Genomic DNA, 26,309 nt, shown 5'->3' with positions numbered 1-26,309 from the left:
CAGAGACTGAAGATTCCCTCTCGCATCCCCCCATCTTCCCTAAATTAAATGAACCCAATTCTTTTAATATTTCTTCTTGGGTAAGTTGGTTTTTGAGACCTTTTTTCCTTTATTCGTTGCTTTCGTTTGAGCTTTGTTTATGGGTCTGTTTCTCTCTTGAAAGCCAGCCACCAGAATGAGACACTCCTCAGCAGTGATCCTTGTGGTGCTGGTGCACAGGGATTACTGTGCACGCCTTACGTAAGGCAGTCCTGTTTACAGACACAAGGATTTTGGTCTTTTCCAGCAGTATGATGTTGTTGGCTAACGTCCAGCCTGTGACTAACTGTAACCCCAGCTTTTTATTTCTGTACAACCACCTCTTCGGGACCAGGCTAAGGGAGATGGTGGAAAATGTCATCTCTTTTTCTGAAGCTGCAAAGCACATCTGTCTTCGGGATTGAGATAACCCTGCCGGGGAGGAACACGGCTGTTCCTGGCAGCCTGAGCAAGCTGCTGCCCTCCCTCGAAGGCAGAAAGCTCTCCTGGGTGCGTGGGGCTCTGTGCTTATCTGAGCCAGCTCCTGCTTTGTCACCTTGGGCTCTTTCTCTGCACCTCCTCCCCGATTCTTGCGTTTGCTGCTTGTTCCTCGTGCTCTCTGCTGGGTAAGTCCCTGAGGTGCCAGAAGTGTGGCTGGGTGCCTTGCTGTTCGCACAGGCTGTCGTAAAGGCTGTTAGAACAGTCGCGCTTGGCCCGAAGCTTTGAGAGGGAAAGGAGCAAAGCTGCGCCCTGCTGCCCTCGGCGAAGATTTGCAGCGCTTTCGGGTGGTTCACGCCTGCACATTCGCTGCGGGGACGCGGAAATGGAGGCGCCTGTGTTTCTGTAAAGGAATAAAAAATGGAAAAGCAGAGACGGGGCGGGGAGAAGTTTCTTGGATTCAGTGGCTTCAATGAGCTCAGAAAGCACCTGGGCGCAGCTGGAGAGAAGGGCCCCGCGGAGCTGAGCCGCGCGGGGCTGTTCGGTGCCGCGGGGCAGCGAAACACGACAGCTTCACGGGGCCTGGGCCTCCGTTTTTGGTCTGGCTGTGGTCAACCCAACCTGGCCCCGTGGGGCTTCTGGTGCCTGCCCTCCATCGGCCAGTTCCATCTGAAAGGCCTCACCAGGTTCAAGGCTGTGCGCCCGCAGTTCTCACTGGGAAGGGCGGATTTGCAATTCTGAGGCGAAGCAGGACGCTCGGAGCCTCAATTTAACGTCCACACGGCCTCGCACGACGCATCAGAGGGGACGGAGGCTGAGCGAAGCCTGCAGTTGACGGGGCCCAGCGGCGCCCGTGATGGCGGGGGGCTGGGGTGGGGGGCCTGCAGCGGGCACTGGGGTGCCGGGCGCTCACGGCGCTGCTGTTCCCGCAGGTCCCCGGGGCAGAGGGGCCCGGAGCTGCGATGACGACGGGCGACTGCTGCCACCTCCCCGGCTCCCTCTGCGACTGCCCGGGCAGCGCCGCCCTCTCCAAGTCGGTGGAGGACTCCGACATCGGGCGCCCGCAGTACGTCACGCAGGTCACCGCCAAGGATGGCCGCCTCCTCTCCACCGTGATCAAGGCGCTGGGCGCGCAGAGGTAAGGCTGTTTCGGTAGACGGGGCTCGTGCTGATCGCATCTGTGTTTTGTTTTCCCCGTTTTTCACGGCTCTAAGGGTGGAGGGGGGCAACAAAGTCTTGCAAAGTTCTTTGTGAAGGGCTTCGCCAGCGGTGCTGAGTGTGACTCCCCGTTAGCTGGACGCTTCCCAGGCCCCTGCTCTCTGTGTGGGACCCACGCAGGTCGGCAGTGTTGGGGGTCGGGACCCACATGTTTGCCAAAACCCTCACTCTGGTGTGAGATGACACCGGCTGCCTTTTGCCACGTCCTCGCTGAGCAGCAGTGAAGGTGGGACATGGTGCTAGCGGGGGCAGCCCGCCGCTCGTGGAGACGATTTGAGGGCTGAAAACGGAGCAAAGCCCCTTTCCCAACGTGGGCTTAGAATAAAGGCACGGGGTTGGTTTTGCAGCCCTGGGGAGAGGAGGGTGTTTGTGTTGCAGGAACTGCAGCACCCAGCTATTGCTAGAGGGGCTGCGTGGCACCTTCAGTTGCTCAGATTCTTCTCGCCCTGACTTCTCATCATGTATTTTGAGCAGCTTCCGGAACGGAGGACGTTTGGCAGCATTATTAAGTCCAGCTAGTAACATTGGTCACATTTTGTGTTTAAATCCTATCTGAACAGCTGTTATTTTTTTTCAGTGGAGTCAGCCAAACGTTGATGAGGTGTGAAAGTGGTGACTGCAAACGTGGGAGAGGGAGGTGGGAAGGCTGGATGCGAGCTGAGGCAAAAGCAGTTGCTCTGTCTCGCAAACCTGAGGCAGGGCATTAGAAACGCAAGGGGAGGTCGCGTTGCTCTCTGACAACGGACAGGCTGGGTGGGCAGCTGTGCGTGCCCTTAAAACATGTAGAGGTGGGGAAATCAGGTGGGGGAAGCTGCCTGAGATTACAGGTTTAAAAAAAACAAGATTTGTCGTGCAGGCGTCCACATGGCCCAGCGGTCCATGCGGTTTGGCAGTGGTTGTTTCCAATCTCTTCCCTGTCACAAGTACTTAGCCGAGCCCGAAGGAGCCGCAGGACTTGGCTTGTCTGCGACGTGTCCGAGGTGAGAGCACGTGAGACCGAACCTGCCTGAAACGCCCGAGCGCAAGCCTTTGCCCTGACGGTTATCGGAAGGACGTGAGGTGAAAGAGAAGTCGCAATCCAAACGGGAAGGCAGAAGGCACCGCGCTCGGAGAATATAAAACCTCCACAGCGGCAGACATCAAAATCTTGCGTGTGAAACGATGCCGGGAGCAGTGTGGCTGCACGGGAAGGCAGAATTGGTGACAAGGTCTCTCCAGGCTGCTGGGAAGCCGCCTCTGAGGGTGAATTGTGCAGGAGTGGGGCCAGGCCCCTTCCCCCTCCAGATAGGGAGGAAGGAAAATGGAGCCTGATAAGAATTTTTTTTTTCTCGCACCGTCAGCGAATTTTTTCCGTCTGGATTGTTTGTTGGTAGCCAAGGTTATATTAATGCTCTGGAAATATGAAACTTCTCAAACAGGAAGAGAACGGATAAAATGTCTTACAGATGCTTTTCTTAGGAAATAACAGATGCGTGAGAGCACTCGAGGCCCGGGGGTTTTTTCGGTCTGTCACTAAGGCCGTGCGGGTGCACCGCGGCTTTGTTGCTCTGGTACAGCACTGAGCTTTACGGCAATAGTGGCCGGCGAATCTCCAAATAAACCCGGTTGGAAGGGCCCTTTGGAGGTTGTCTGGGCCAGCCTCCTCTCAGAGCAAGGCCGACTTCAAAGTGGGGTCCGGCTGCTCAGAGCCTTGTCCAGCGCAGTTCCCCGTGCCTCTGGGGATGGAGTTTCCAGCACCTCTCCAGACCCCTGTGGTGGGGATTGTTCCTGCTGAAGAAGTCCCCTAAAGAAAAGGCACGTAACAGTTAGGAGACTAGGGTCGGTGGTGTTCGGCAGAGGGAAGGGGGTGGCACAGGGGTGTACGTTACTTCGGAGCCCTAAACGTGATAAAGCATCACAGGTGAGGGTGACGTGAGGTGGGGAAAGTCTGAGAAAGAAGTGCTCGCCTGCAAGGCTTGGGTCTTCTCGCAGGTGGCGAGCTGGCAAAGAGTGAAGGGAAGCCCCTGGCTGCCCTGCCTGCGAGGGTGCCAGGTCTCCTGCCTCCCTGGTGCTTGCTGGGCCCCTGGCCCATGCACCGCATCGAGGGCTCGGCTGCCCTGCTCGGCTCAGATGCACGTTAGCTGTGGAAGCATCTGGTAGCTGGCTGGCTGTGGGATGGGGACAAGCCCCTTCCCTCTCAGGGGAAGGGGTTTTGTGTGTGTGTGTGTGGATGTGCACGAGGAGGAGGGCTCAGGGCTGTGTCACCGGAGGAATGATCTTGCTGGCTCATGGAGGGTGTGTGCGTACGCCCCTGTGGTGCACCTCCAGGAGAGGAGTCTTGCTTCTGCTTCGCTGAGCTGAAGTGCACTTCCTTGCTGGCCCTCCTCAGCCCTTCATGTCCCACCGACGTTCTTCCCCAGTGTGCTCCTTCCCCGTGCGCTGTGTTCCCAGGTCTGTTCCACGGGGCTTTGTTCTTGCCTCTGGTTGTGCAGGCTGATGAAAACGGTGCTGCTGCTTTTGAAGACTGCAGATCGCTTGTCCTGACTCTGCTCTGTTGCAGTCCCCCACGAGTCAGCGTAGGAGACGGGTGTGCGCTGGGAGGTGAGATCGGTGCGGCTTTGTACTGTCAGCAGCGCGTTGGCAAAGGTGGGAGCTGATGTAGCTCACCTGCATTCCCGGAGGGTGTTTAACAGGGCCTTCCAACAAAAGATGTTCCTTTCTCACCCTGCCTCCCGCTCCCAAACCTGTGTGGCTGTGGATATAGGAGAGAGGTTGTTGTGTGAGAGATGGTTGGAAGGCAGGAAAGTGAGACACCAGTGAGTGACTAGCTCTCATGGTTCAGGAAGGGTAGAGCTGGATTGGGCGTCTGTTGTCCAGCGTTTTATTCCTGAATGCGGAGGAGATGTATGGAATTGTGGAGACTAGTGGACTTTGAAGTCTAGAGCCACTGCAGGTTTTCCAGGGAGTCCAGGACTTCATCGTGGGGCTGGCAGATGTGGCACAGGGCTTCCAGGAAAACTGTGCTTTTGGAGGCCAGCCAGGATGTCCTTGCACCTAAAATGGCTCTAGCTGCCTAATTTAAGGCAACCAAACCTTACTGGAAGTGACTGCAGGCTAAGAACAATAGGTGCAGTTCAGTGTGAAATGACGCAGCTGAAGGACAACCATCCTGGATTTGCATGTGTGCTCGTGGGTTCAGGGGAAGGAGATCTTAGGCACATGGCAGCGATGTGCAAGCTCCAGCAGAGACCAAAAAGCAAATAAACTGCTAGGATTTAGGAATCAACAAAGGACAGAACATAGTCGCTGCAAAAATCCATGGTGTGTACTTATCCTGAAAACCGTGTAGCTCTGGTCCCTGCAGCTTTAAAAGGATGAATGCAAAAGGTACAGGGAAGGGTAGCGAAGGCAATCCGAGAGGTGGATGTGTTCCTGAGGTGTGATTGAATAGGCTAGGACTCCTCTGCTCGTGAAAGACATGACTGGGCAGGATATGGCACAGGTCTGTGAATCTGAGGGGCGTGGAAAACCTTGTTTTTTACAGGACAAGAACGGGAGAGTAGTACACAACTTAGCTTGTAAAGCATTTCTGGTTCTGTGAGGTCCCAAGAGAGCAGATCGTGAGCACCACCAAGGGATTTGGGTCTGTGGGTTGAGGCCTCCAGCCAAGAGGGGTGGGAAGTGGTGGCTGTTGAAGCACTGAGGTGTTTCTGCAGCCGCCGGGAGTCCCAAAGGCTGCGGCGGGTTCTGCGTGGCAGCGACCGGCCAGGATGCTCAGTGGGTACTGCGCTGGGACAAGCAGAGGGTTTCTGTGCTTGGTCTGGGTGCCTTCTTGCCATTAAGCGTCCTTAGAGAGATGAGCTCTCAAGATCAGCACGGTTTTGATGTTAGATATCCCTTATTCTCAGGTACTGCCAAACCCAGGACGGAGGGCAGAGGCTCCGCTTGAGAGCGGGCAGGTGGTCTGATAAACACGAATGTGACTGCAAACCTCTTGAGGGGGTCCAGGTGGTTGGGGGCATGCAATGCACTCTGACTGGGGGTCGTCAGGCTTTGCTTTGGGCCTCTGGACTTGGGTCAGCACTTCGGGACCGGTCTTGGGGCCGGTGTCAGCCCCTGCCCAGCGCGAGTGGAGCTGCAGCCTGGGCCGTGCGTGCTGCCACCCAGGGGTGCTGCGTGTGCGCCCTTCTGGGGCCCGGTGGGGTCTCACCCTGATCTCCGGATGTGGCCGTGTCGTTGTGTCTGCTCTGACCGTGATTTCATTCTGTTTGTCTGCCTCTTTAGTGACGGTCCCATCTGTCGAATCTGTCACGAAGGTGGAAATGGGGAGGGACTGCTTTCCCCATGTGACTGCACAGGAACACTGGGCACCGTGCACAAGAGCTGCCTGGAAAAATGGTTATCCTCCTCCAACACAAGTTACTGTGAGCTCTGCCACACAGAATTTGTTGTAGAGAGAAGACCGAGACCTTTGACAGAGGTACTGCTTTCTTCCTGCTTCACTTTATTTCCTTACCATTTGATGAAAAATGACTGATTTGCCCTACTGCCCCTGTGGTTCTGTCTCCTCCTCCTTGCAGTACTTTACTACTCACAAAGAACTATTTGCGCGGAGAGATCAAGTCTTTTATCAGACAAGTGACATAGCTGTGAAAATGCAGTAGCAATGTTTGGGGCAGCCCTTACCTGTGAAGCCCCCCATGTGCTACCGACCGACAGCGGGCTGTTGAGCTGCAGAAAGCACCGCGCTGGTAGAGATACTTCGATGCCTGAGCATCCAAACGCAGAGGTCACCACTCAACCCTCTGAAATATGAAGCTTTCAGAAATATGAGTCTTTTTTCCTGTTGGCTTTAATCTTATCTCAGTGTTACATGAGTGCAGCCCTCTTGCATGTGACTTCCTTGTCATGGTCTGCTCTGAAAAGTGAGATGTGGCGATTGCTGGCACTGTTCATGAAGGACCCACACTCCTTGAGTAATACCGATGTGTGCTTGAAAGCATTTGTCTGGCTCCTTCCTGCTGAGCTGAGGTGTCCTGAGTAGCTCTGTCGCTGTCCCGTGCTCCCCAAAGCCAGAGAAGGCAGGACGTGGCCCAGCCAGCCCTTACACTCCTCTCCGCATTGCCCTCGGGGGGCCAGGCTTCGGATGGGTCCATCAGCCTCATGGAGATGGATGGCACAGTCCAGGCTGCAGCTGGTGTTTTGTTGTGTTTATATGTGCTTTGTGGTGTTTTTGTGTGTGTGTTTTCTTGTGTTTTTTTTTTTTTCTTTTTTTTTAATCCCAGTGCTCTCTTCCCCCCATTTAGGTGGTCTGCTGTGCTCCCCTTTAAGACTTCCTTTCTCCCCCAGGGATTATAGTAGCTGCCTGCAATGAGGCCCCTTACACGTGAGGAACAAGGGCAGCTGGGCCAGGCCATCCTCTGTCCACAGAATTCAGGCGCAGGTCCCCAGAGAGGAATAAGTAAATGAGTGCCTGACAGTACCAGAGGCTGTACTGGGGTTTGTTTCAGAAGGCAGTTTATTCTGTCTAAATAAGCTCGAGTGGTGCTGGCAGGTGAGCAGTTGATGTAGATACGGCTGGTGTTTCTAAGGGTGCTGCAGGACCGGGTAGAAGGTGACGTAGGCATGACTGAGGTGCAGCCTGGAAGAGCAAAGCAAGGTCCTGTGTGCCTCGCTGTTCGGGTCCTGTTCACTGCCTGTGTCTGCGTGCTGCTGGGCTGGGCGTGGGTGCTCACTAGAGGCCACGTGCACTGCAGGGAGGCGTTGGCCCGAGGGAGAGGATTTGCAGTTAGAAGCCCCCCAAGTACTGCAGCCGTCAGCAACGAGGAAAATGGGAAAACGTCACCTGGAGCTGCCGCTACGGATGCTCCCCTTCGCTGTGTGCACCCTGCCCCTGCAGGTGCCTCTCTGGTGGGGTTTGGACATAGCTCTGGGTTTTGTTTCAAAAGTTGCTTTTCCTGTTTATTATTTCAAACCGTGGCGAAGCCGTGCTGCTACTCTGTCGTCAGTGAGGCTGCAGGAGGAGGTCTGCGAGCGGAGTGCCAACGACAGGCTCGTTACCTGCCAGCTACCGGAGATTTGTCGGTGCCTGCCGCCAGAAGTGTGTGTGAGGTTAATTCTGGTTTCTAACTGTGACTGCTCGTAGCCCACTCTGTCTTTCCCCCTGTTCCGTCATCCAGATTAAAACTGAGTCACAATTGCGATGGTAAATTGCTTTTCCTGTATCTGTTCCCATTCCCATTAATTCCAGAGGTTACTTCGTTCCCATCCCACCTCGCTCTGGAAGCAGCGCTGCCCACTCCTCTCTGCAGCCGTGCTCTCCTTCCCACGTTTTTATCTCCTCTGGGTGCCCGGAGAGCTGGCAGGGCAAAAGGGCCCCCTGGCTGGAGAAGCATTCAGTCTTCATTTTGCAAAACTGACGCTCAGTTTTAACGATGACTGCTTAGTGTCCCGCTGACTGTCATTGACAGGGCAGCCCCATACAGGAGGTGGCTTTAGACCGTGGTGCTAAACTGAACCATGTCTTTAGAAAAGCAATTTGTGAAAGAGCATTACATCAGTGGTTAGTACTGTCTGAGCCTTATCACTTTGCTCCCAGCTGCTGAAACACATAAAACGGCTCTTTGACCAAAACCTTTGAAATGACTGTTTCAGAGGTTGAAAGCCAATGCTTTAAAGCACTGGGGAAGGGCCAAAACACTTGGGAAGGGCCATATCTCGGCCTTGAGGACGTGCTGCAGGCAAGCCCAGTAACGGTGAGCTGCTTAGGGCTTACACGGGCCAAAATTTTGAGTGCGGGTTTCAGATGTTTTAGCTTAAGAGCTAGTAAAGCATTCAGGCCCGGAAACAAACATGTGGAAGTGCATTTAGACATAGTTCACAGATGTTGCAGCACCTCGTAACTAGTACAGGCTTAGAAAACTGCACACTTGAATAAAAGGCGAAAGACAGGCGTGTGCTGGAGGAGTTTCTCCTCTGCCACTGACCCTTGTGCCCCCGGCAGGCAGAGGAGTGAGCTGCGACGGTGCCGGCAGCGCCCGCGGGTCCACCGGGCCCCAGGCTGGGTGAAGGAGGTTTTAATTCCCCTTGAAACCTGTGCTGAGTCCCTCCAGGCTGGAGCTTGCCAGCAAACTGTGACCGGCAAGCACTCTGTGCGAGGAGCACGGGGCAGTGAGCGCCGAGGGCACGGTGAGGCAGCATTTCACGATCCTCAAATGCAAGAGAAATGCCGCCGGTTACAGACAGGAACAGAGCCTCCAGCCACTGCTGACCGATCGATAGCTGCCAAAGGGTTTGAGAAGCCGATTATTTGTTACTTCTCGTAGCTGGGGAGAGTCTGGGAGGGCGGAGGAGGAGGGGATGATGTGCCCTGCTCTGCTGGGGAGCAGGTTGCGTTGGGTGCCCTTAGCGCCTCGGGGGCTCGGAGCCTGGCTGAGAAGTCGCCCGTTACCTGGCTGAGGGCGATCCCTGCCCCAGAGCAGAGCCTAACTGCAGCTTGTCATCGTACGGCCCCCGAGCAAGTCCCTTGCCTGTGGTTTGTTGGCACCGAGCTTTGTCTCTGACTCAAGGAGCAGCTGTAGCCCGCTTTAATTAATCTGGAGGTGGCAGCCTGCTCCAGAACTTCCCAAAATTGCTCACCTGGCTGGCAAGACCACGTATGTTGGCTGCACGGCCTGCACCACGCTGTACGACGCAAATGCACCGATCCCTGCCCCTGGAGCCTAGAGAAATTGCCCTGCAGTTCAGTTTCTGTTTTTTTTTTTTCTTTTTTTTTTGTTTTTTTTCTTTTTCCTCTTCGCGCAGAGCCCTTCTGAAACAGCCCACAACTGCTCTGCCAGTTCGCCGGCACTTCCCACTAATACCCTCTGTCTGCAGCCTGGTGTGACCTCATCCCCATGGCAGATCGGGCTGAAACTCTTCACCAAATATTTTTGGGAAGTTTCAGCCCCAAATTGTTCGTCTGTTTCTCAGAAGAGGGCCAGGGAAAGAGGCCGCTTAGTCATTCAAAAATGACGCGCTTCCCTCAGTCGCCTTATCTGAGCAATTCTCCCCTCCCGGCTGACGGTGCGGGGGGTAGGGAGCGTTTTGAAACTTTCGGGGAAGTGATGCTGGCACGTGAGCGTGCTGGTAAGCGGCTGCGCTGACAACCTGCCGTTCCCCGAGTAAAACTGGCCGGCACGTGCTAAGGAGCACCTCTGTCGCGCCGTGAGCGCCTCGGCCCTGGGACGGTCGGAGAGCTCTGAGCCCGCAGCCGCGGAGCAAAGCTTCCCCCGGAGCCTGCCCCGTCCCTGCCGCTCGCCAAGCCCCCGCCGTGGCTCTCAGGGCTCTGGGCCCGGCCGTGGGCAGCTCGCGGGGCCGCCTCGGGCCTGAGCTGGGCCCTGGCTGCTGGGAAAGCGGCTGCGTGCTCGGGCGAGGAGCCGGCGGTGTGGGGAAAGGGACGGTCCCGGATGGCCGAGCAAGTGAAGCCTCTCCTTCACCTGCTAAAGAGCTGGGAAGTCAAACTGTAGGAATTGCTGAGCAGAGGATAAGTGGGATGCGGACCGGGGCCGGGAGAAGAGCCGGTCTGAAGAGCTCCGAGGAGGGAGGCCGAAGCTGCTGACTGGGGACTGGAGGAAGCGTCTTAGCAAAAGCTGTGGGGAGGCTGCACGGCTGAGCTGAAGTGCTTCTGCAGCAGCTGCAGGAAGTTCTTGGAAGTTAGGAAAAGCCGCAATCAAAATCGCCTCAGCTTTTAATTCAGTCCTCTCGTAAGCCTGCATTACAGTGTAGGCTCCGTGTGGTCACAGGCTGCGTTTTCCAGGATCAGCGCACAGGCAGAAGGTGCACACGAGCCAAGTTTGTTCATCCTGCTGTGTTGTGTGGCCGTGTGCTCTTCTATCCCTGCTCTCAAGACAATTATTTATTTCCCCGTGGGCTTCTTTGGGGCACTTGTTGCTGTGATAATCTGAGCACTTCACAAACAGTAATTTAATTTTGCAGCCTCCTTTTGAGAGGAAAGACGGCAACCTTGCTCAGCATGGAGTAAAGATATTTTTTTAATAGAATTGGATTTTTATTTTCTTTAACTAGCCATTTATTTATGTTGTGGTCTGTTCAATTTTAAAATAGCAACAGTGTTTGCTGCCAGCATGCCTGATCTCTCTCCCAGGAGTGGGGGACTTGTCGGAGCCCTGAGCCAGCTCTGGCAGCCATGGGCTGCCCCGTGGGTGCGGGGAGGATACCTCCTGCGGTTCAGCCTAATTCAGTTATTTTTTAACTAAGAAGCTAGTTGAAAGCTGAAAAAACCCAAGACGGCTTTTGTTGACTGTTATGCTGTGAGACTAATGGGCTGAATGCTTTTCTGGGGGCGTGTATGAAGCGCTGTGGGTGAAGGTGGGGAGTCGAACAGCAGCCCTGGGTGCGCAGGAAGGGTCTGCAGCCAGCAGTGCGGGGTGCTGCGAGCTGGTGCCTGTGCTGCACGAGGATGGAGCAGCTTCTGCTTGGCTCTTCGAAATGCCCCCTGGCACAAGAGGGTTGCAGACCAGGGTTGTCGTATGAGGAGCGTGTCCCCAGCACGCAATGAGACTGCAGAGCCTTGGAGAGAGATGGCTTTCCAGTACTTAACATCCCTACGTTAATGTTGATTTCATGTGCATCTGTATGTCTACAGGGAAGTGACCTAAATCTGTGAGACTAGCGAGCGTGGCTGACATGGTCATAAAGTCCGGAGCAGGTTGCTGTGTTTCTTGGAAAGCTTCAGCAGGAGGGGTTCCGGTGAAGCATTCAAACTGCAAGTTGCAGTGCATGCAGCTTTCCTGGAACAGATCGTTTCTGCTTTTTTTCAGAGGTTAGACGCAGAAAATGTGTAGTTAGGAGTCCTGTGTTCAGGAGTCATCTTCTGAAGATATCCATATCTCTGTTGGCCAGAGCATTTTGGAAGGAGGAGCACGGCCCTCTGGAAATGTAGCACTGCTTCATTCTAAACAGCTTTCTCCCAGGCCATGGACGGTCACACAATTCTCCAGGCAAGGTTGGGTTTATTTGCCCTAGCTTTGTCCACCTTAAATTTGCCTCATCCGCATTTTATTCTTTAGAATCCTACAGTCTCTGGAGAGAAGGAAATGCCTCTTGTGACCAGTTCATTCCTGCCTCTTTAGAAACCTAGGTACGGGTGGGTCACCTTGTCTGGAGGTGCCTGCCTTTTTCTGGCTCTAGACAGAGCCAAGGTAAGTGCTGTTTTAGGCAGCTAGTTGTACAAGTGTATATATCCCACCTCGTAGCATTCTCCTTTTCACATAAACTCCTTCCTTTGGTTTGCGGTTCAGTCCATCACTAACCAGTTCTCTCTTGCAAGGTGCTCTCTCTGCTGAAGATTGTTCGTCCTCTAGGATTTTGGGCAGAACTGCATGGATTGGGATATTTGGTACTGGATCTGATGCGTCATGCATTTCTAGAAAGCATTATCAAAGGTGATGCTGTGGCTTTGTTTCTGTGGCCACAAGGGAAACACCACCTCCGATCCCCAGCCTGTTACGGGCTGCTCTGCCCCACTGCAGGCTGTGCCAGAACAACCGTTGCTGCCCACTCGTGCTGCGGGTTGGGTCCCATCTCTCGTCTCCCCGTGCTGCCTCCTCAGCCTCATCCCTTCTGCTGGACAACCCCTGTGTGCACGGCGAGGTCTCTGCACGGAAATGTCCAGGGCTGGCAGCTCGGAGAGGTGTCAGAGCAGCAGCCGTTTAATCCCAGCGACACGTCAGCCCATGTTAAAGAGGAAGGATGCATTTCTGTCCACACATCATTTAAGTCCCAGGGAGAGGAACAGGATGACAGGGCTCGGTTGTGAGTGGATGTGTGTTTTTGGTGCTGAGGCCAAAGCTCTGGCTTTGCTAAAATTACCAGGATGTTGAAAGCCAACGTATCCTGGTAGCAAAAGCTAATGAGTGTTATGCATGACTTCTTCATAATGCCTCTCTAAGCCTTTAATACCATTGCTAAAGCAAAACTTATATGAGACAGCTCGCTAATTACAAAAAACGCCTCTCTGGTGAATCAGCCGAGGACCGTTTCATATTGTCACCACTGAGCAGCTTAACCACTCCCCGTATTTCTGTCCATGCAGGCAGGTCTCGTGATGGAGCCTCAAGAGAATTCTGCATCCATGTCTTCAGAGCTGGTGTTCTCCTGCAATATGTGTGTTAACATGCTTTATTTCAAAACGCCGGCTTTGGTAATATCTGTCTGTCCCTATGCTTCTGCAGAGCAGTTCCTTCAATTGTATTATCCACTACGGGAGACTTGACAAGTTTTTTTTCGTTCTTGTTCCTACGGTTTGTGTTCTATTATGCAATTTTGATTAAAGATGTTTGTTTTTCACTGATTGCTAATGCTTTTGGCTTGCTTAAGCTGGATGTTTTATATAGGTCAGTGAATTTTGTTTTGTCTTGTTTGGAAGTTTACTTTCCTTACACAACCGTTGTCTGCAGCAAAGCTTGTTACATGTTCTCGGAGACGTTTGTTGGGCTGTTGGGGTCGTGCTGTAGCCCAGGACACCTCCATGGGTCTGCCACATGCGGTCTTCCTGCTCCTTCTCACAAGTCTCCTGTAGCTGTGAGGGCTGCCGATGCGATATCTCCGTTACAAGCAAGATGAGGTTTGCAGGGAGCAGTAGTGATGTCCCTATTAGCCCTGCTTGTATAACTAGGAAAAGCAATTTTGCTTTAGGGCGCAGTGCCCAGCGCAGCGCTCGCTACCCCCCCTCCAGTTCAGAGAAGTGAGATGTGACGTAGGCTCTCCCCACCCTTCCTCCAGCCTTATCTTCTTCACAGACAGGCTTTTTTCTTTGCTTTCCTTGAACTTTTCTGCTGAACTCGCTGCACTGTTCTCCATCTCCTCCGTGTTCCTCTGTCCCCTTCCCCAGCTTGTTGCTGTGGTCTCTCTCCTTTCTCAGTGCAAACTTATGTTAGACCCCAGCACCTAGTGAAAAAAACAAAAATCACTTGGCTTCAGCTGAGTCTTGTTCCTCTCATGTTTTCCTTCATCTCTTTGCTTGCATGTGCTGTCTGGAGATGTTCTTTCCCAGCTCCCACCCTCGATCCTCTTGGTGTTTCCCAGTGCACTCCCTGGCATTGCTCTGCAGACCCACAGTGGCCTCTTTGAGGCCAAAACTAGGAATTCTCATCCCTGCTCTCTTGGCAGTTACCGGCACCAGCATCTTTCTTACACCTCTGGCTGCACTGCGTTGTCCAGCCCTGTTTGTGCTCTGAGGACCTCTAGGAGTGGGGCTCCTCTGGGGTGCAGCTGCTGGCGGTGCCGTGATCCCATACCCGTGCATTTCGTGGCGTGGCGTTTCCCGTGGTGGCAAACCACAGAAGCGCGCACTGGTACGTAAGGAGGAGTCCCGGAGACCTGCAGCTCTGCCAAGTGGTTGTGTGGCCCTTTCCTCGAGGAGCGCTGAGGCCTGGAGTCGGTTCCTGTCCCGTGCGCTCCTGCAGCGGGGTGCGTGCCACTCCTGTTCGCCATGCCCCGTGCTTCCCTGCAGCTGGAGCTGGGCTGAGGGTGTGGAGAAGGGGCTCTCAGGCCCCTCTGAGGAGAGATTCAGCTTTTGGAGGTTTGCGGAGCATCGACAGTAGCCGGCTGTGCGGTAGGGAAAGGAGGATGAGGAGGGTCAGCTGTTCCGTGGCACTTGACTGCCCTGTGTACGGGGCCGGGGGCATTTCTGGCCTCAGCTCCCTGACCTTCGGGTACTCCATGGGAAAAGGTTCCTCGCCTTGGGAACGGGAGCAGGAGCAGGACCGTCCTGCTGGGCTGCACGGGTGGCTCGGCGGCCTGTGAGGAGGTTTCAGTTGTTACACCGCGGACCCGCAGGGAAGGGATGGGACCGTCCCTCTGCTGGAGCTGTGGTGTTTGAGTCAGCGCGATTCTCGGGGCAGGGCAGCGCTGGTCCTGCTTCTGGGAATCCAGGTCACGCTTTTCTTTCCTGCCTTACGTAGGCATGCAGCAGGTCAGCGATGAAAGGAACAGGCACCCGAGCAGCCCCAGGTTAACGATGTGGTGGACGGGAAGGACGCAGGATGTTTTGTACACAGGTGGCTCCGTGCGGCCAAATGTTTCCTGTTTGTGGTGGCGGCGATGGCTGGAACAGTCAGCGGGTTGCTGTGGTTGTGACCAGTGCTCCCCAGAGCAGGTAGCCCAGCTGCAGGGCAGGGAGAGACCCGAGCACCCGCCGCTCCTGCTTGCCACGGGGCTGCTGTCAGCCGCTGGTTGAGCGCCGCAGGTAACGTGTGTCATGAAACGGGCTCGCAGCTCTCAGCCGTGCACGTTTTGCAACACAAGATAAGGAAGCTGTGAAAGTCAATAACAGCTGATTGTAAAGCACCCATTTATAACCCCACCGGAAAGACTGCGTGGTGCTGAGCGCTGCTGGGACGCTCCCTAATCGGTCCATGCCCCTGCTCCCAGGTGGCAGGACGTCGCCCAGCGCTCTGTGCTGGGATGGACTGTCTGGAAGGCTGCTCTGATACACCGTGAGCTCTGCCGTTGGCTTCCAGAGGAGCTGGTGATATGCTGGTGCCTCTTTCTATGTGCCCTCCTCCTCCTGCCTTCCATCACCCGGTGCTTAGCCTAGTTTTGTGGGCACTGGAGCACCCAAAAATCAGAGACTCATCATTGCACAGCCCTGCTGTGAGGCCGAGAAACACGCTCCACTCCACAATCCCTGCTGATCCCAGTAGGAAGAAGGGCTGAGAAAGCCCCAGGGTTGTGCTGGAGGACAAAAGTATGTTTGCAGCAGGAAGGACCTCTTGTCGTGCAAGCGGAGTGGATGTTCCCAGCGGGGTGTTCTGGGAGCCAGGGCAGAGCCGAAGCGGGCAGAGCGGCCAGATCAGGCTCTCTGCCTTCAGGCTCACGCTTGTTTGCAGCACGGAAGCAATTGGTTTTGGACTTGGCCTGGAAGAAGATCAAGTTGTGCTTTTGTTGCTTTCCCATGTTTACTTGACAGTTTTCCCTACAAAAATTGTTTAATCTGACCACTTTTTGGATTGTTTACAAGGTTTATTTTAAGTCCCGTGTGCATTAAGCTGCTGCTGTGCCAGAAACCCTGCGCCCTTAGGGTGGCTTATTGTATTCTTTTTTTATTGTGTCAGTGCATATTGGCTGAGTAAATCAACTACTTCAAAAGGAAATTAATTTGCTTCCTGCCTTTACATGTTTGGCTCCTGTCTTGGGGAGAAAGGGGGAGCTTCAAAGGTTACAAAGAATATAAACAGAATAAGATTCAATAAAATACCGATTTGCCCTATTGTTATTCTCATTGTACAGGGGTCAAAAGTGACCCGAGATGTCCTTGTTTACAGGGACAGGATGCTCTGGGACTGCTGCTAGAGGGCTCTCAGTCCAGGTCTGGGTAATTCAGCATTCACCCTAGCGCCGCGTAGCCAGGACGGGTGGGTGCAAGGCTGGGGGCGCGGGCGTTGGGGCTGCCCGTGCGCTGTGTGTAGGAGCAGCTTTGCCGTGCAGCTGAGCTGCCATCCGCCCTCGCTTCCTCCGAGGGCTGCTCAGGACCGTGTGTGTGGTCCTTATCTTCCCCTCACAGCTCATCACCACTAATCTCCTCTGCAGAGACACGCAGAGGGTGACTCGCAGGGCTGCCTCCCTTCTTCCAGCTCCTCCTGTCCAAACCACAGTTGTGGCTGCTCTTGAATTTCCTTCTGGCTGTCAGGCCATCCAGTCCTGCTCAGAATGGCTTTAAAAATGCTTTTCACTTGACCTTTCCTATTGCAGCATCGCTTGGTCCTTGCCTTGTCTGTGCTCTTCAGTTCACCCTCTAGCTCCCCTCATTTTTGCTCTCTTTGGTCTCTCAGATGCTTCAGGTCACATCTCTGAAATAGCACCGTGCTTCCGTCAGTCCTGCCAGCTGAAATTCCTAGCCAGACTCCTACATGTCGTCCTCTCCTCTGGCCTCATCCAGCTTGGTGTCCCACTGCGGGCATCTGCAGAGCGTGCTGCTACCGCAGCCCTGAGCGCTGCCGCTGTGCTGCTGCTTCTTGCCCGGATCTGCCATCTCTCCCTTCTCTTTCCCGTCTCAATGAGAGGCGTCTGCAGTTCTTCTCAGCCTGCCCTTGCTGCTCTGCCACATCTTACTGCACATCCCTCCTGCTAGATTTTCTCCTTGATTAACTCTGCACCGACCTGTGGGCATCCTTCCGTGCTCCCCTTGCGGGTCAATGTTGCTTGCCTGTCCCTGGATCTCTTGGGGATATTCCTTTCCCTGCTCTGACTGCCTTTTTGGTCATGTTCTCCAGTTCTGTTTTGTTTTGTTTTTGAGCAAAAAATCCTAAACAAGCCAAGTAGTTCTGGTGCAGGAAACAGGGAAGGATCCAGCAGCCCAGCTATACCAAACCCGTGGTAAAATGCACTGCAACAACTCTGGGTATTGGTAGAAACGGCAGTCACTTGCTGTTCTAAAAAAAGGAAAGGAAAGGCTGAAAATAACATAATCCCAGGAAAACTAGAACAATTGCTGTTGTAAAAGTCAACTGTCTAAAAAGAATCCACACTTGGAAGCAAGTCAGGGCTCTTCAAAGTAGTGACAGTTTAGAGGTTGTCTGTAGAGGGAAACCTGCCTGCAACAGAGCTGTGCTCTTTCTGCTACCTGCTAATTTTCGAGTGCTGCAAGAAAGAAGCACTTGCAAAACTTGCAAAGTGTCTTGATAACTGAGAGCAAGGTGCAGTCCCCGTGATGGATCATTTAACGCGTGGGAGGCAAGACAGCAAGCCTGCAGCCGGGAGGGAACACAGCAGAATCGGCTCTGCCGTAGTCCTGGCAGGTCTCTTCTGCCTGCCCGTCGTGTGGTGGCCAGTGGATGACCACCAGGAATGGAAAGGTTTGGGGGATTTTGCAGTTGTGGAATTTTCAGCAGCTGTGAAAGTGATCCTGAGACCTGGGAGAGAGCGATGGGGGACCTTCCCCCCTGCACGCCAAGTTCTGCCTCCCTCCTGACCTGACAGGCATGCTGATTTTTCTTTAGAAATAACCGATGCCTTTCTCTGGGAATTGGAATTTTTTTACACTTGAAGACATGGGTTTGGGCACAGATCATTCCATAAAAGAAAATGAGTTTACATTACCTTCTTCTTCAAAGGCCAGCCTGACTCTGCAGCCCCTTGGTTGCTGTCCCACTTTGCCTGCTCAGGTGCAAAGCTTGCTGGTAGCTATTCACTTCCTTTTTGCCTTTTTTTTTTCTTTTCTCAACTCCTGGTTTCTTATTTGCTGAAGAGAGATGCTTTTTCCCTTCTGTCGTCGTCTCAGTGGACATACCAGGTGCGTGGGTGTTTGTGTTCCCCACCGATGGCATCGGGTGGGCGCTGGGCTCCCCATGAGCAGCGTTGCTGCAGCTTGCTCAGGCCCCAGGGACAGCACTGTGCCCCTGAGGGCACAGACCCTGAAGCTCTGGTTTCCCATAGCCCCTGCACCAGTTCGCAGAATGGTTTGGGTTGGAAGAGACCGTGAAGATCACCTTGTTCCAACCCCCTGCCATGGGCAGGGACGCCTCCCACCAGCCCATGTTGCCCAAAGCCCCATCCAGCCTGGCCTTGAACACCTCCAGGGCTGGGGCAGCCACAGCTTCTCTGGGCAGCCTGTGCCAGGGCCTCATCCAGCTAATTCCTTACCCACCAAGTCCCTCTGTCAAATCCATGTCTCTCCAATTTATGAGACAAGGATATCATGGGGGACAGTGTCAAATGCTTTGCACAAGCCCAGGTAGATGATGTCTGCTGTATCCATCCACCAAAGCTGCAACCCCCTTGTAGAAGGCCACCAGATTTGTCAGGCACGGTCTGCCCTTAGGGAGGCCATGTTGGCTGTCACCAATCACCTCCCTATTTTCCATGTCCCTTAGCAGAGTTTCCAGGAGGATCTGCCCCATAATCTTGCCAGGCACAGAGGTGAGACTGTAGTTCCCCAGGTCTGCCTTTTTCCCCTTTTTAAAAACGGGGGTTTTATTTCCCCTCTTCCAGTCGGTGGGAACTTCACTGGACTGCCACAGCTTCTCAAATGCGATGGATCCTGGCTTAGCAACTACATCTGCCACTTCCCTCAGGACCCACAGATGTATCTCATCGGGTCCTATGGAGTTTTGCACCTTCAGGTTCCTTAGATGGCCTCACACCTATCTCCTACACTGTGCGGTTCATCATTCTCCCAGTCCCTGCCTTTGTTTTCTGGGGCCCGGGCCATGTGGCTGGAGATCTCGTCGGTGAAGACTGAGGCAAAAAAGTCATTGAGTACCTCGGCCTTCCCCATATTCCGGGTGACCAGGTCTCCCACTTCCTTCTGGATAGGGCCCACAATTTTCCCAGTCTTCCTTTTATCACCCATGTACCCATAGAATCCTTTCTTGTTACCCTTGATGTCCCTGGCCAAATTTAATTGTAAAAGGGCTTTGGCTTTCCTAACCTGATCCCTGGCTGCATTGGACAGTGTCTCTGTATCCCTCCCAGGCTCTCTGTCCCTGCTTCCGCTCTCTGTAGGTCTCCTATTTCTGTCTGAGTTTGGCCAGGAGCTCCTTGTCCATCCATGCAGGCGTCCCGGTATTTTTACCCAACTTCTTCTTTGCTGGATTGCATCGCTCCCAAGTTTGAAGGAGGTGATCCTTGAATATTAACCAGCTTTCTTGGGCCCCTCCTCCCTCCAGGGCTTTGTTCCATGGTACTCTACCAAGCAGGTCCCTGAAAAGGGAAAGTCTGCTCTCTCACCTGTCTCTACCGATGGCCTGTAGCACGCTCCCTCTATAATGTCCCCTGTCCCTGCCCTCCCTGACCCATCAGCTCTCTGGCAGCTCCCCATCCAGTTGCCGGGACCTGGGTGTGTTCTTGCTGAAGCTCAGCTCAAGACCTGTCTCACCTTTACTAAGCCAGACTTTACCGAGCCAACCTCCCTCTGTCTGCTACCTGCTGCTTCTCTTCCAGTGCAGAGCCCAGGCTGCTCCTGTGTTTTCTGCCATCCTCCCTCCCACGTATTCTTCAGTTGTCTCTTGCCTTTCCCTTGATGGTTATTAAAAATGTACTTGATGTGCTCTAGCCCTATTTTTATGATGGTTTACGTGAGTTACGTGGATGCAGCGGGTACGTATGGGCTGCAGGGAGCATGTGAGAGCTTCCTGGTGCAGCAGTCCTGTTCACTAGCCCGCTGTGTGCCCTGCGTGCTGCTAATGCCCTTTTCACCTTCCTTCTTGCAGTGGCTGAAGGATCCTGGTCCCCGCAATGAGAAGAGGACCCTCTTCTGTGACATGGTGTGTTTCCTGTTCATTACTCCTCTGGCAGCAATCTCCGGCTGGCTGTGTCTTCGTGGAGCCCAGGATCATTTGCAGTTCAACAGCCGACTGGAGGCCATTGGACTCATAGCACTAACTATAGCACTTTTTACAATCTACGTCCTTTGGACGCTGGTAAGTGTGGAAGAGGGCTCTGCTCGCTGCTCCCTGGGGCCTTGTTCCTGTTCAAAAGGGAGGCTGAAGTCTTGGCTCACGCTGCTGCGGTGCAGCTGGCCAACGCGACTCCCCTCGTGAGAAAACCTTGGGCTCTTTCTCTTGAACGTCCATTTAATTGTCTTTAAATGGAAGCTGTTAAAGTTGTCTCTTAAAAATGAGCTGCTGGGTCTGTCTGGGAATGAGAAACCACTTCCTGGTGATCTCCTTTCCAGACTGACATGGCAGTCACGTTCCCCAGGGTGTAGTGTACCCGGGCCCAGGGGGGCCCAAGCGCGGCTGAGGCTGGGTGGGGAGGCCTGGTGCTGGGGCTGCTGTGCCTGTTCCTATTTTCAAGAAAGAGCAGAAACACAATCTTGGCATCCATGTGGTTTAGAGAAAAGTAAAATCTGGAAAATGTTTGATCCCTTAAGAATCTGTCATCACATCCCTCCATGCTTTGTGCCGTGCAGCTTTGTGCCTGAAGGAGCTGCCTGCGGACTGGCTGTTGGGGGTCTCTGTGGCCCACAACTGAACAAATCCTTGCAAAAATATTTGTAAAGCATTGTTAGCATGGAAGGGTGTGTGCAAGGAATGCTCCAGCCCAGGGAGACCTCTGACTTCTCATACCAGGTTTTCAGAATCGAACCCTGAGCCGAGGCCAGCCTGCCCTGGCCCAGCACCACTGCGTTACAGCTGCACTGCGGGGCTGGAGGCGCTGGGGACCAGTGGGAACCTGCACTTGATGCTGTCTGGATGTTTAACTGCTCCATGCTGGGAAAGGGCTTCCCGCAGATGCCTCGCTGTACTTCTGGACATGCTGAGCTAGGCAGCCAGGAGCTTGCAGCTTGGAGCAGGGCCAGAATAGCAGGAAAGCAAACACAAATTTGTGGTGCAGCACGTACCCGCGAGCGCTCCCAGCTGAGACCCCGGAGGAGCTGGGCTCCTCCCTCTGTTTCCAGTTCAGTTCTTTCACATTCTGTTATCAGGTGGGTTTCTGGGTTTGAATCTCATTTCAGCTCTCCTCCTCTCAGCCCTACACGTGCTCGAGTCCTGTCAGTACCCTTCTCTGGCCACTTGCACCATTTTGGGAAGGGAAGGGGTGCAGTCACTGGGGGAGAAGCGGTGGGACCCTAAAAGATGGCAGTTCTGCAGTCAGTAAAAATGCCACAGCCCGCCTGCCTGCCATCTGATGCTCTGATCTCTCCAAAACAGAGCTTTCTCTGGGGTTAGGACATTCCTTGCAACTAATCCCGTGCAGATCCTGGTGCCAAGGAAGGGTGAGCTGGGGCTTCAGGCTTCCCGTTGGTGGGACACATGCTGCTGCCGAAACACACAGAGATGGCAATGCGCAGGGAGCTGTGAAAGAAAGGCTCTGACACACGGCTGCATAAGGTTCACTTCTGTAGAAAGCCAAACTAAAATTGGAAACCTTAAGAGGAAGTGCTTCCGTCTTCTCTGTCCCAGGACTAGGCTGGTGCTGCCCCAAATCTGGAGGAAACGGAAGAATGTTTTCTGTGATATAATGCGTCATGACTCAAATCGCTCTACTTCTGCTGTGCTTCCCACTTCCTTAAACAGGGAGGGGCGTTAAGTGGAGCCCCTTTATTCAGCTTCACTGTATTCAGCTGCAGTTCCCCTGTGCCACTGCGGGCTGTGTGGCACAGAGGGCTGTTACGCGGTCGGTGGTGATGTGCTGTAATCAGCGTGAGGATTGCAAGAGGTGCCACGGCCGAGCTTGCAGCTCCTTCCTGTGGAGCAGGATCTTTCCGTGAGGTTTGCATTACTTAGCTCCTCGTTTGCATGCTCTCTGAAGACTGCAAGATCCATTCGCTTCTCGTTTATAAGCAAACAACCTTATTCCCACAGTTGTACCTCTACTGCAGGAAGAAGGGGAGCACAGATCAGTAGGCTGGATTACCCCAATGCTGTGGCGCAGCTCTGCCTCTCGTAGCAGATGTCTCAGTCTTATACAAAAGCAGTGGGAGTACTGATGTTCCCTTGCCCGACCTGCTTCCTGGTTCTTCCTACTTGTCAGCGAAATGAGACGATATTTCTTGTACAAAATGAGAAAGCTCTGATGAGTGGCTGACTGGCTTCAGTATTTAATTTTCTTTACCACAATTTCTAGGAAAATAGCAGGGAAATATATGCTGTTTTTATTCCTTCCTCAAAAAAAATAATAATCTAGAAACGTTTAATTTCAAAGCTAAGGAATTGGCAGGAGCTGTGAGAAAGTCTGTAGTGGGGTTTGTGATTGCAAAAGGGCACAGCAAGAAGCGCAGCCCGCGGGGAAAGCGCAGCTCGAAGCTCCCCCTTGCAGGGCTGCTCTGAAACTGCAGGGCCAGCTCCTGCCCCTGGGCCAGGCCGGTGCAGGCACCTCCAGTCCCATCCTGGTGCTGCCCAAAAAGCCCCTTTTGGCCGTGCCATGCTTATGCTTATCCTGCTGTTAGCACGAATCAATTTATTCCTCGTCAGAGGCTTGGGAGATGGAGTACCCCAAAGCGTTTGGGGGTCAGTGCTGCGTCCCTCGGCAGCGGGGTGCTGGTGGAACAAGACGAGGGCAGAGCCTGCGCGGGGCGGGTGCTCTCTGTGTCTCCCCGGCCCTCCGCCCGTAACCTGACTGCTGCCTTGTTGCCCGCCAGGTCTCGTTCCGCTACCACTGCCAGCTGTACTCGGAGTGGCGAAGGACCAACCAGAAAGTCCGCCTGATGATCCCGGCCTCACGGAGCCCTCACCCCGTGCCCCACTCCCTGCTCTCCGCCAAGCTCCTGAAGAAGACCGCGGACGAGACCACCGTCTGAGCTGTGCCGCGGCCACCTCGCGCCGCGCCGCGTGGCTGCGCCCGCGGCCAGGGTGAGGGCGGCCCTCCGGGGCCAGCAGAAGCAGACAGGGCCGGGTCTCCCCACGCGTGCAGGGAGCGCAGCAGCCGTGGAAGCCCTAGAGAGCAATCACCCCACCCGAAGGGGCTTCGCAGTCAGCATGTACTTTATACGATGGCAAACACAGATAATAAAGGTCTGTCATGTGAAACGGCCCAAAAGAGCCAGATGGCGGAATATGCCTGTCTGCAGGGACACTTTCCTATAACTAAATACCATACGTGGAAAATCTCTCACATATATATATATATATATCTATATATAATATTATTTTTTAATGGCCATGAATATTGTGTTTCGGTCCTTTTGTGTTGATGTTCTAAGCTTCAGTATAGAAGCTGGCAGCCTGATCTCATTCAGAGGTTAAATCTATGCCTTTTCTCTAAATGAGCGTATAAAGAACACTTTTCATTGACCGTTCTTGAAAGTCCCTTCTCCTTTGCACTAAATTGGTTTTGATAATATTGCAGCAGCCTTTCCCGTTACTCTTTGGTCTCTTTCGTGGTGTTTCTGTGCTTTCTAGAAAGTTATGTGTTTTTAATAATTATTATAATCCCAGAAGGAGTAAAATGACATAATACTGAATGGAGACATTTTGTATTGTAAAGTACTGTAATTTTGAGAATTTCAAAATAAGTTTCAAAATCGGAAAATCTTTTCCTGTGCAGACGTGATCTCACAAAATGCTTTCCCTGCAGATCCTGGCTCATCCCCAGGACTCAGATGCGCTCAGCTCTTGGCTTGTCTGACAAAGGTAGATAGATGGAGGATCTGAGGGTGGGAAGTGATGGCCCGTACTAGGTAAACCCAGCATTGCCTTTTGCTTTTAAAAGGTTCAGAAAGGCTCTTTCCCAACCCCAAAAGCTGAGAATAGGAGTCTCTGTTTTTGCTGATGTCCTTACACAATCTTGAGGCTGGACCTCTTGTAGTGTCAGTTATACACATACCTTCCAGGGACAGGCCGTGCTCTGCAGCTCTCGGCAGGACATCTCGGCTGTCTCTGTGCGTTTTATTTGCACATTCCTTGGCAGCAGAGGAGCTGCTGTCATTTGGTTCATCCCTGAAATCGCTGCCTGCCCATTATGTGTCCTCTAGCGAAACACCCCAAGTTCACTGGTTCCCAGAGGAGTACAGGCTCCGGGTCCCTTTCCTTGCAGGGCTGGCTTTCCTCCTCCTCCTTCATCCTCCTGCATTTCCAGCGTGCCCAGCTACCAAACCCCTCTGCCCCGGAGTGGCCGATCTGCTGCGGGTCTCTAGCACATAGCAGAGAGTCTCTCCCTCTTCCTGAGCTTGGTGTTAGTCCTTGCCTCTCCAGCTCCTCGCTGCTGTGCCAGGCATTGCCTGTGTTTGGTGCTGTGCTCTCCCGAGCCCTGCTTGCAGAACGGACCGTAAGGATGCCAGCGTTGGCGCTGCTCTGCTGAGTGCTCCGGAGGTGTGTGCAGCTGCTCAAGCATGAGACGGCTCCTGGTCCCGCAGTAGTGAGGGTAGAAAGCAGGGAGGAGGCAGGCTCCAAGGGTGTCTTTGCAGGGGGTGGTCACAGAGCATGTCCCTCAGTTCCTTTGCTCAGTTCCAAGTGGATCAGTTGATGCCCTGCAAGACCGAGGCCTGTAATTTCTTGAATTTGCAGCACCACGTGCTATTCCTGCTTCCTTCTAGCTGCAAAGCTGGGTATTTTTTCTTGCGTGCTCCTGTTCCCTGGTTGTTGTTGTTTTTCTTTTTTTTTCTTTTTTTTTTCTGCCTGACCCTAGGCTGGAAGTCCCTGGTGGACATGAGCAGCAGTGGCCAGTATCCTCTCTCTCTGAATAGGATTGCTCCAGCCCCAGGGCTGGCTCTGTGTCTGCTTTCCTCCATTTATCTCCTGTCCCATGGTTGTTCATGCAGCTCAGTGATATCCCAGCACATCCTGCAGCAACGCCTGTGCAGCTGTGTGCCCCAGTGTACTGCTCTGGGCAGGTCTCTGCTCTGAGCACGAGGGTCTCGTTGGATCACGGGGTGAATGTTGTGGCACAGCCGGGCTGTGTGTCTCTGCTCCCCTCTCTCTGCTAGGCCCTGTCTGGCCTGTTCCCTTCTGCTACTTACCCCGGGCACCTTCCCTGCCTTTCAGCTGTCACGAAGAGGGGGGCTTGGCCCCTAGCGCTCTTGGAGGCTTGCAATGAGGAGGCCTCTTCAGTCCTGCTGCAGCGGCGGTCCCTGCACAGCCTCAGCATCCTACGAGTGCTCACTTCAAATCAGCTTGTGCAGAGGAACTGTTCCCGCTGCTCCCCCCGCGTGAAGGTTTGTCTGTGCACCAAGGCCCTGCCCTGGGCCCTCTGCCCCCGGCTGAGCTGGCTGCACTGCGGGAAGGGAGCTGCAGATCCACTGCGGGTGCTGCCTCCCTTCCCTTGGCAGTGGGCACCGCAGCACCACTCTGCCTTGTCCTAGGTACCCCTGCGCTCAGCCTGTCCTAACAAAACCTGCGTCACCAAGACATTCCGGCTGCAACAAAAATTTGGGGATTTGGTTTAACCTTCCCAGCCCTGGCTGCCTCCCAGGAGCTTTGTCTTCCAACGCATCTAGTTCTGGCAGGTATGTAAGGATGTGCACTCCCACACCACGTTCCCATGGTAAGGACTTCAAGGAGCCAGTGTTTCAGCTAGGAAACCCACTGTTGATCCAAATACGCAACTGTGAAAGCCAGAAGTCCCTGGCTGGGGCAGATGGGGCCTGGCCCCGTGCTGCTGCACGGCCATGGCTTCACTCTCTGCTTCATTGTCTTTATTGTAGTTGCCAATAATTGGAGTTGTTGCATGTGCCCCTGCAAAACCCAATAGTGACTCTTTGAGTTCTTCTCCTCCTTCCCAGAGGAGATGTTCAGCTTGTGAATGTGGGAAATCAGTGTCTCTGACCCGCCACATTCCAGTGTCATGGGGAAACGGGCTGTGCAATTATGTAAATAAAAGTGAGACAAACTTTGGGCTGTTGTGTTGTTACTGGAGGAGACGGGAGGGCCCGGGCTATCTCTGTGATAATGAGCCATGTATGCTGCCTTCCCAGGGCAGCTTTCCTTAACTGCCTCCAGGAGAGCTTGCAGAAGGTTTTGTGTTGGAGCCGAAGCTGGACAAATCCCAGGGCTTTTTTCTTGTCTGTGCACAGAAACTTGCCTAGTGTGAGCCAACTAAGGTGAGTTTTGGGACAAGAGGCTCCTTAGGGCCTCACCAGGATGGGCATGGGGCTGCACAGATTGGTCCTGGTGACCCTGCAATGCAGCCCCAGGGAGGCTCTGACCTCTGCTGCGGGTGCTGCCCCAGTGAAGTGTATGTGCTGCTGTACGAAACCCAACACACAACAGGGCTCT

At 53.8% G+C, this 26,309-nt stretch overlaps 1 protein-coding gene across 1 annotated transcript in view; it reads left to right on the top strand.

Annotated features, from left to right (window-relative positions):
• The window catches only part of MARCHF2 (membrane associated ring-CH-type finger 2), a 36,976-nt gene extending 11,050 nt beyond the window's left edge, over nucleotides 1-25,926 (top strand). The window contains exons 2-5 of the mRNA XM_080566285.1: nucleotides 1,389-1,594; nucleotides 5,938-6,133; nucleotides 19,866-20,075; nucleotides 22,739-25,926. Coding sequence (XP_080422411.1) covers nucleotides 1,419-1,594; nucleotides 5,938-6,133; nucleotides 19,866-20,075; nucleotides 22,739-22,897 — 741 coding nt within the window. The 5' untranslated portion in view covers nucleotides 1,389-1,418 and the 3' untranslated portion in view covers nucleotides 22,898-25,926. The remainder of the gene's footprint in view (nucleotides 1-1,388; nucleotides 1,595-5,937; nucleotides 6,134-19,865; nucleotides 20,076-22,738) is intronic.
• The last annotated feature ends 383 nt before the right edge of the window (nucleotides 25,927-26,309 follow it).

This window comes from Anser brachyrhynchus, assembly GCF_964034855.1.
Source record: "Anser brachyrhynchus genome assembly, chromosome: 23".
Taxonomy (NCBI): Eukaryota; Metazoa; Chordata; class Aves; order Anseriformes; family Anatidae; genus Anser; species Anser brachyrhynchus.
Note: the sequence above shows the minus strand (reverse complement) of the source record. Positions and strands in the feature narration are given on the sequence as shown.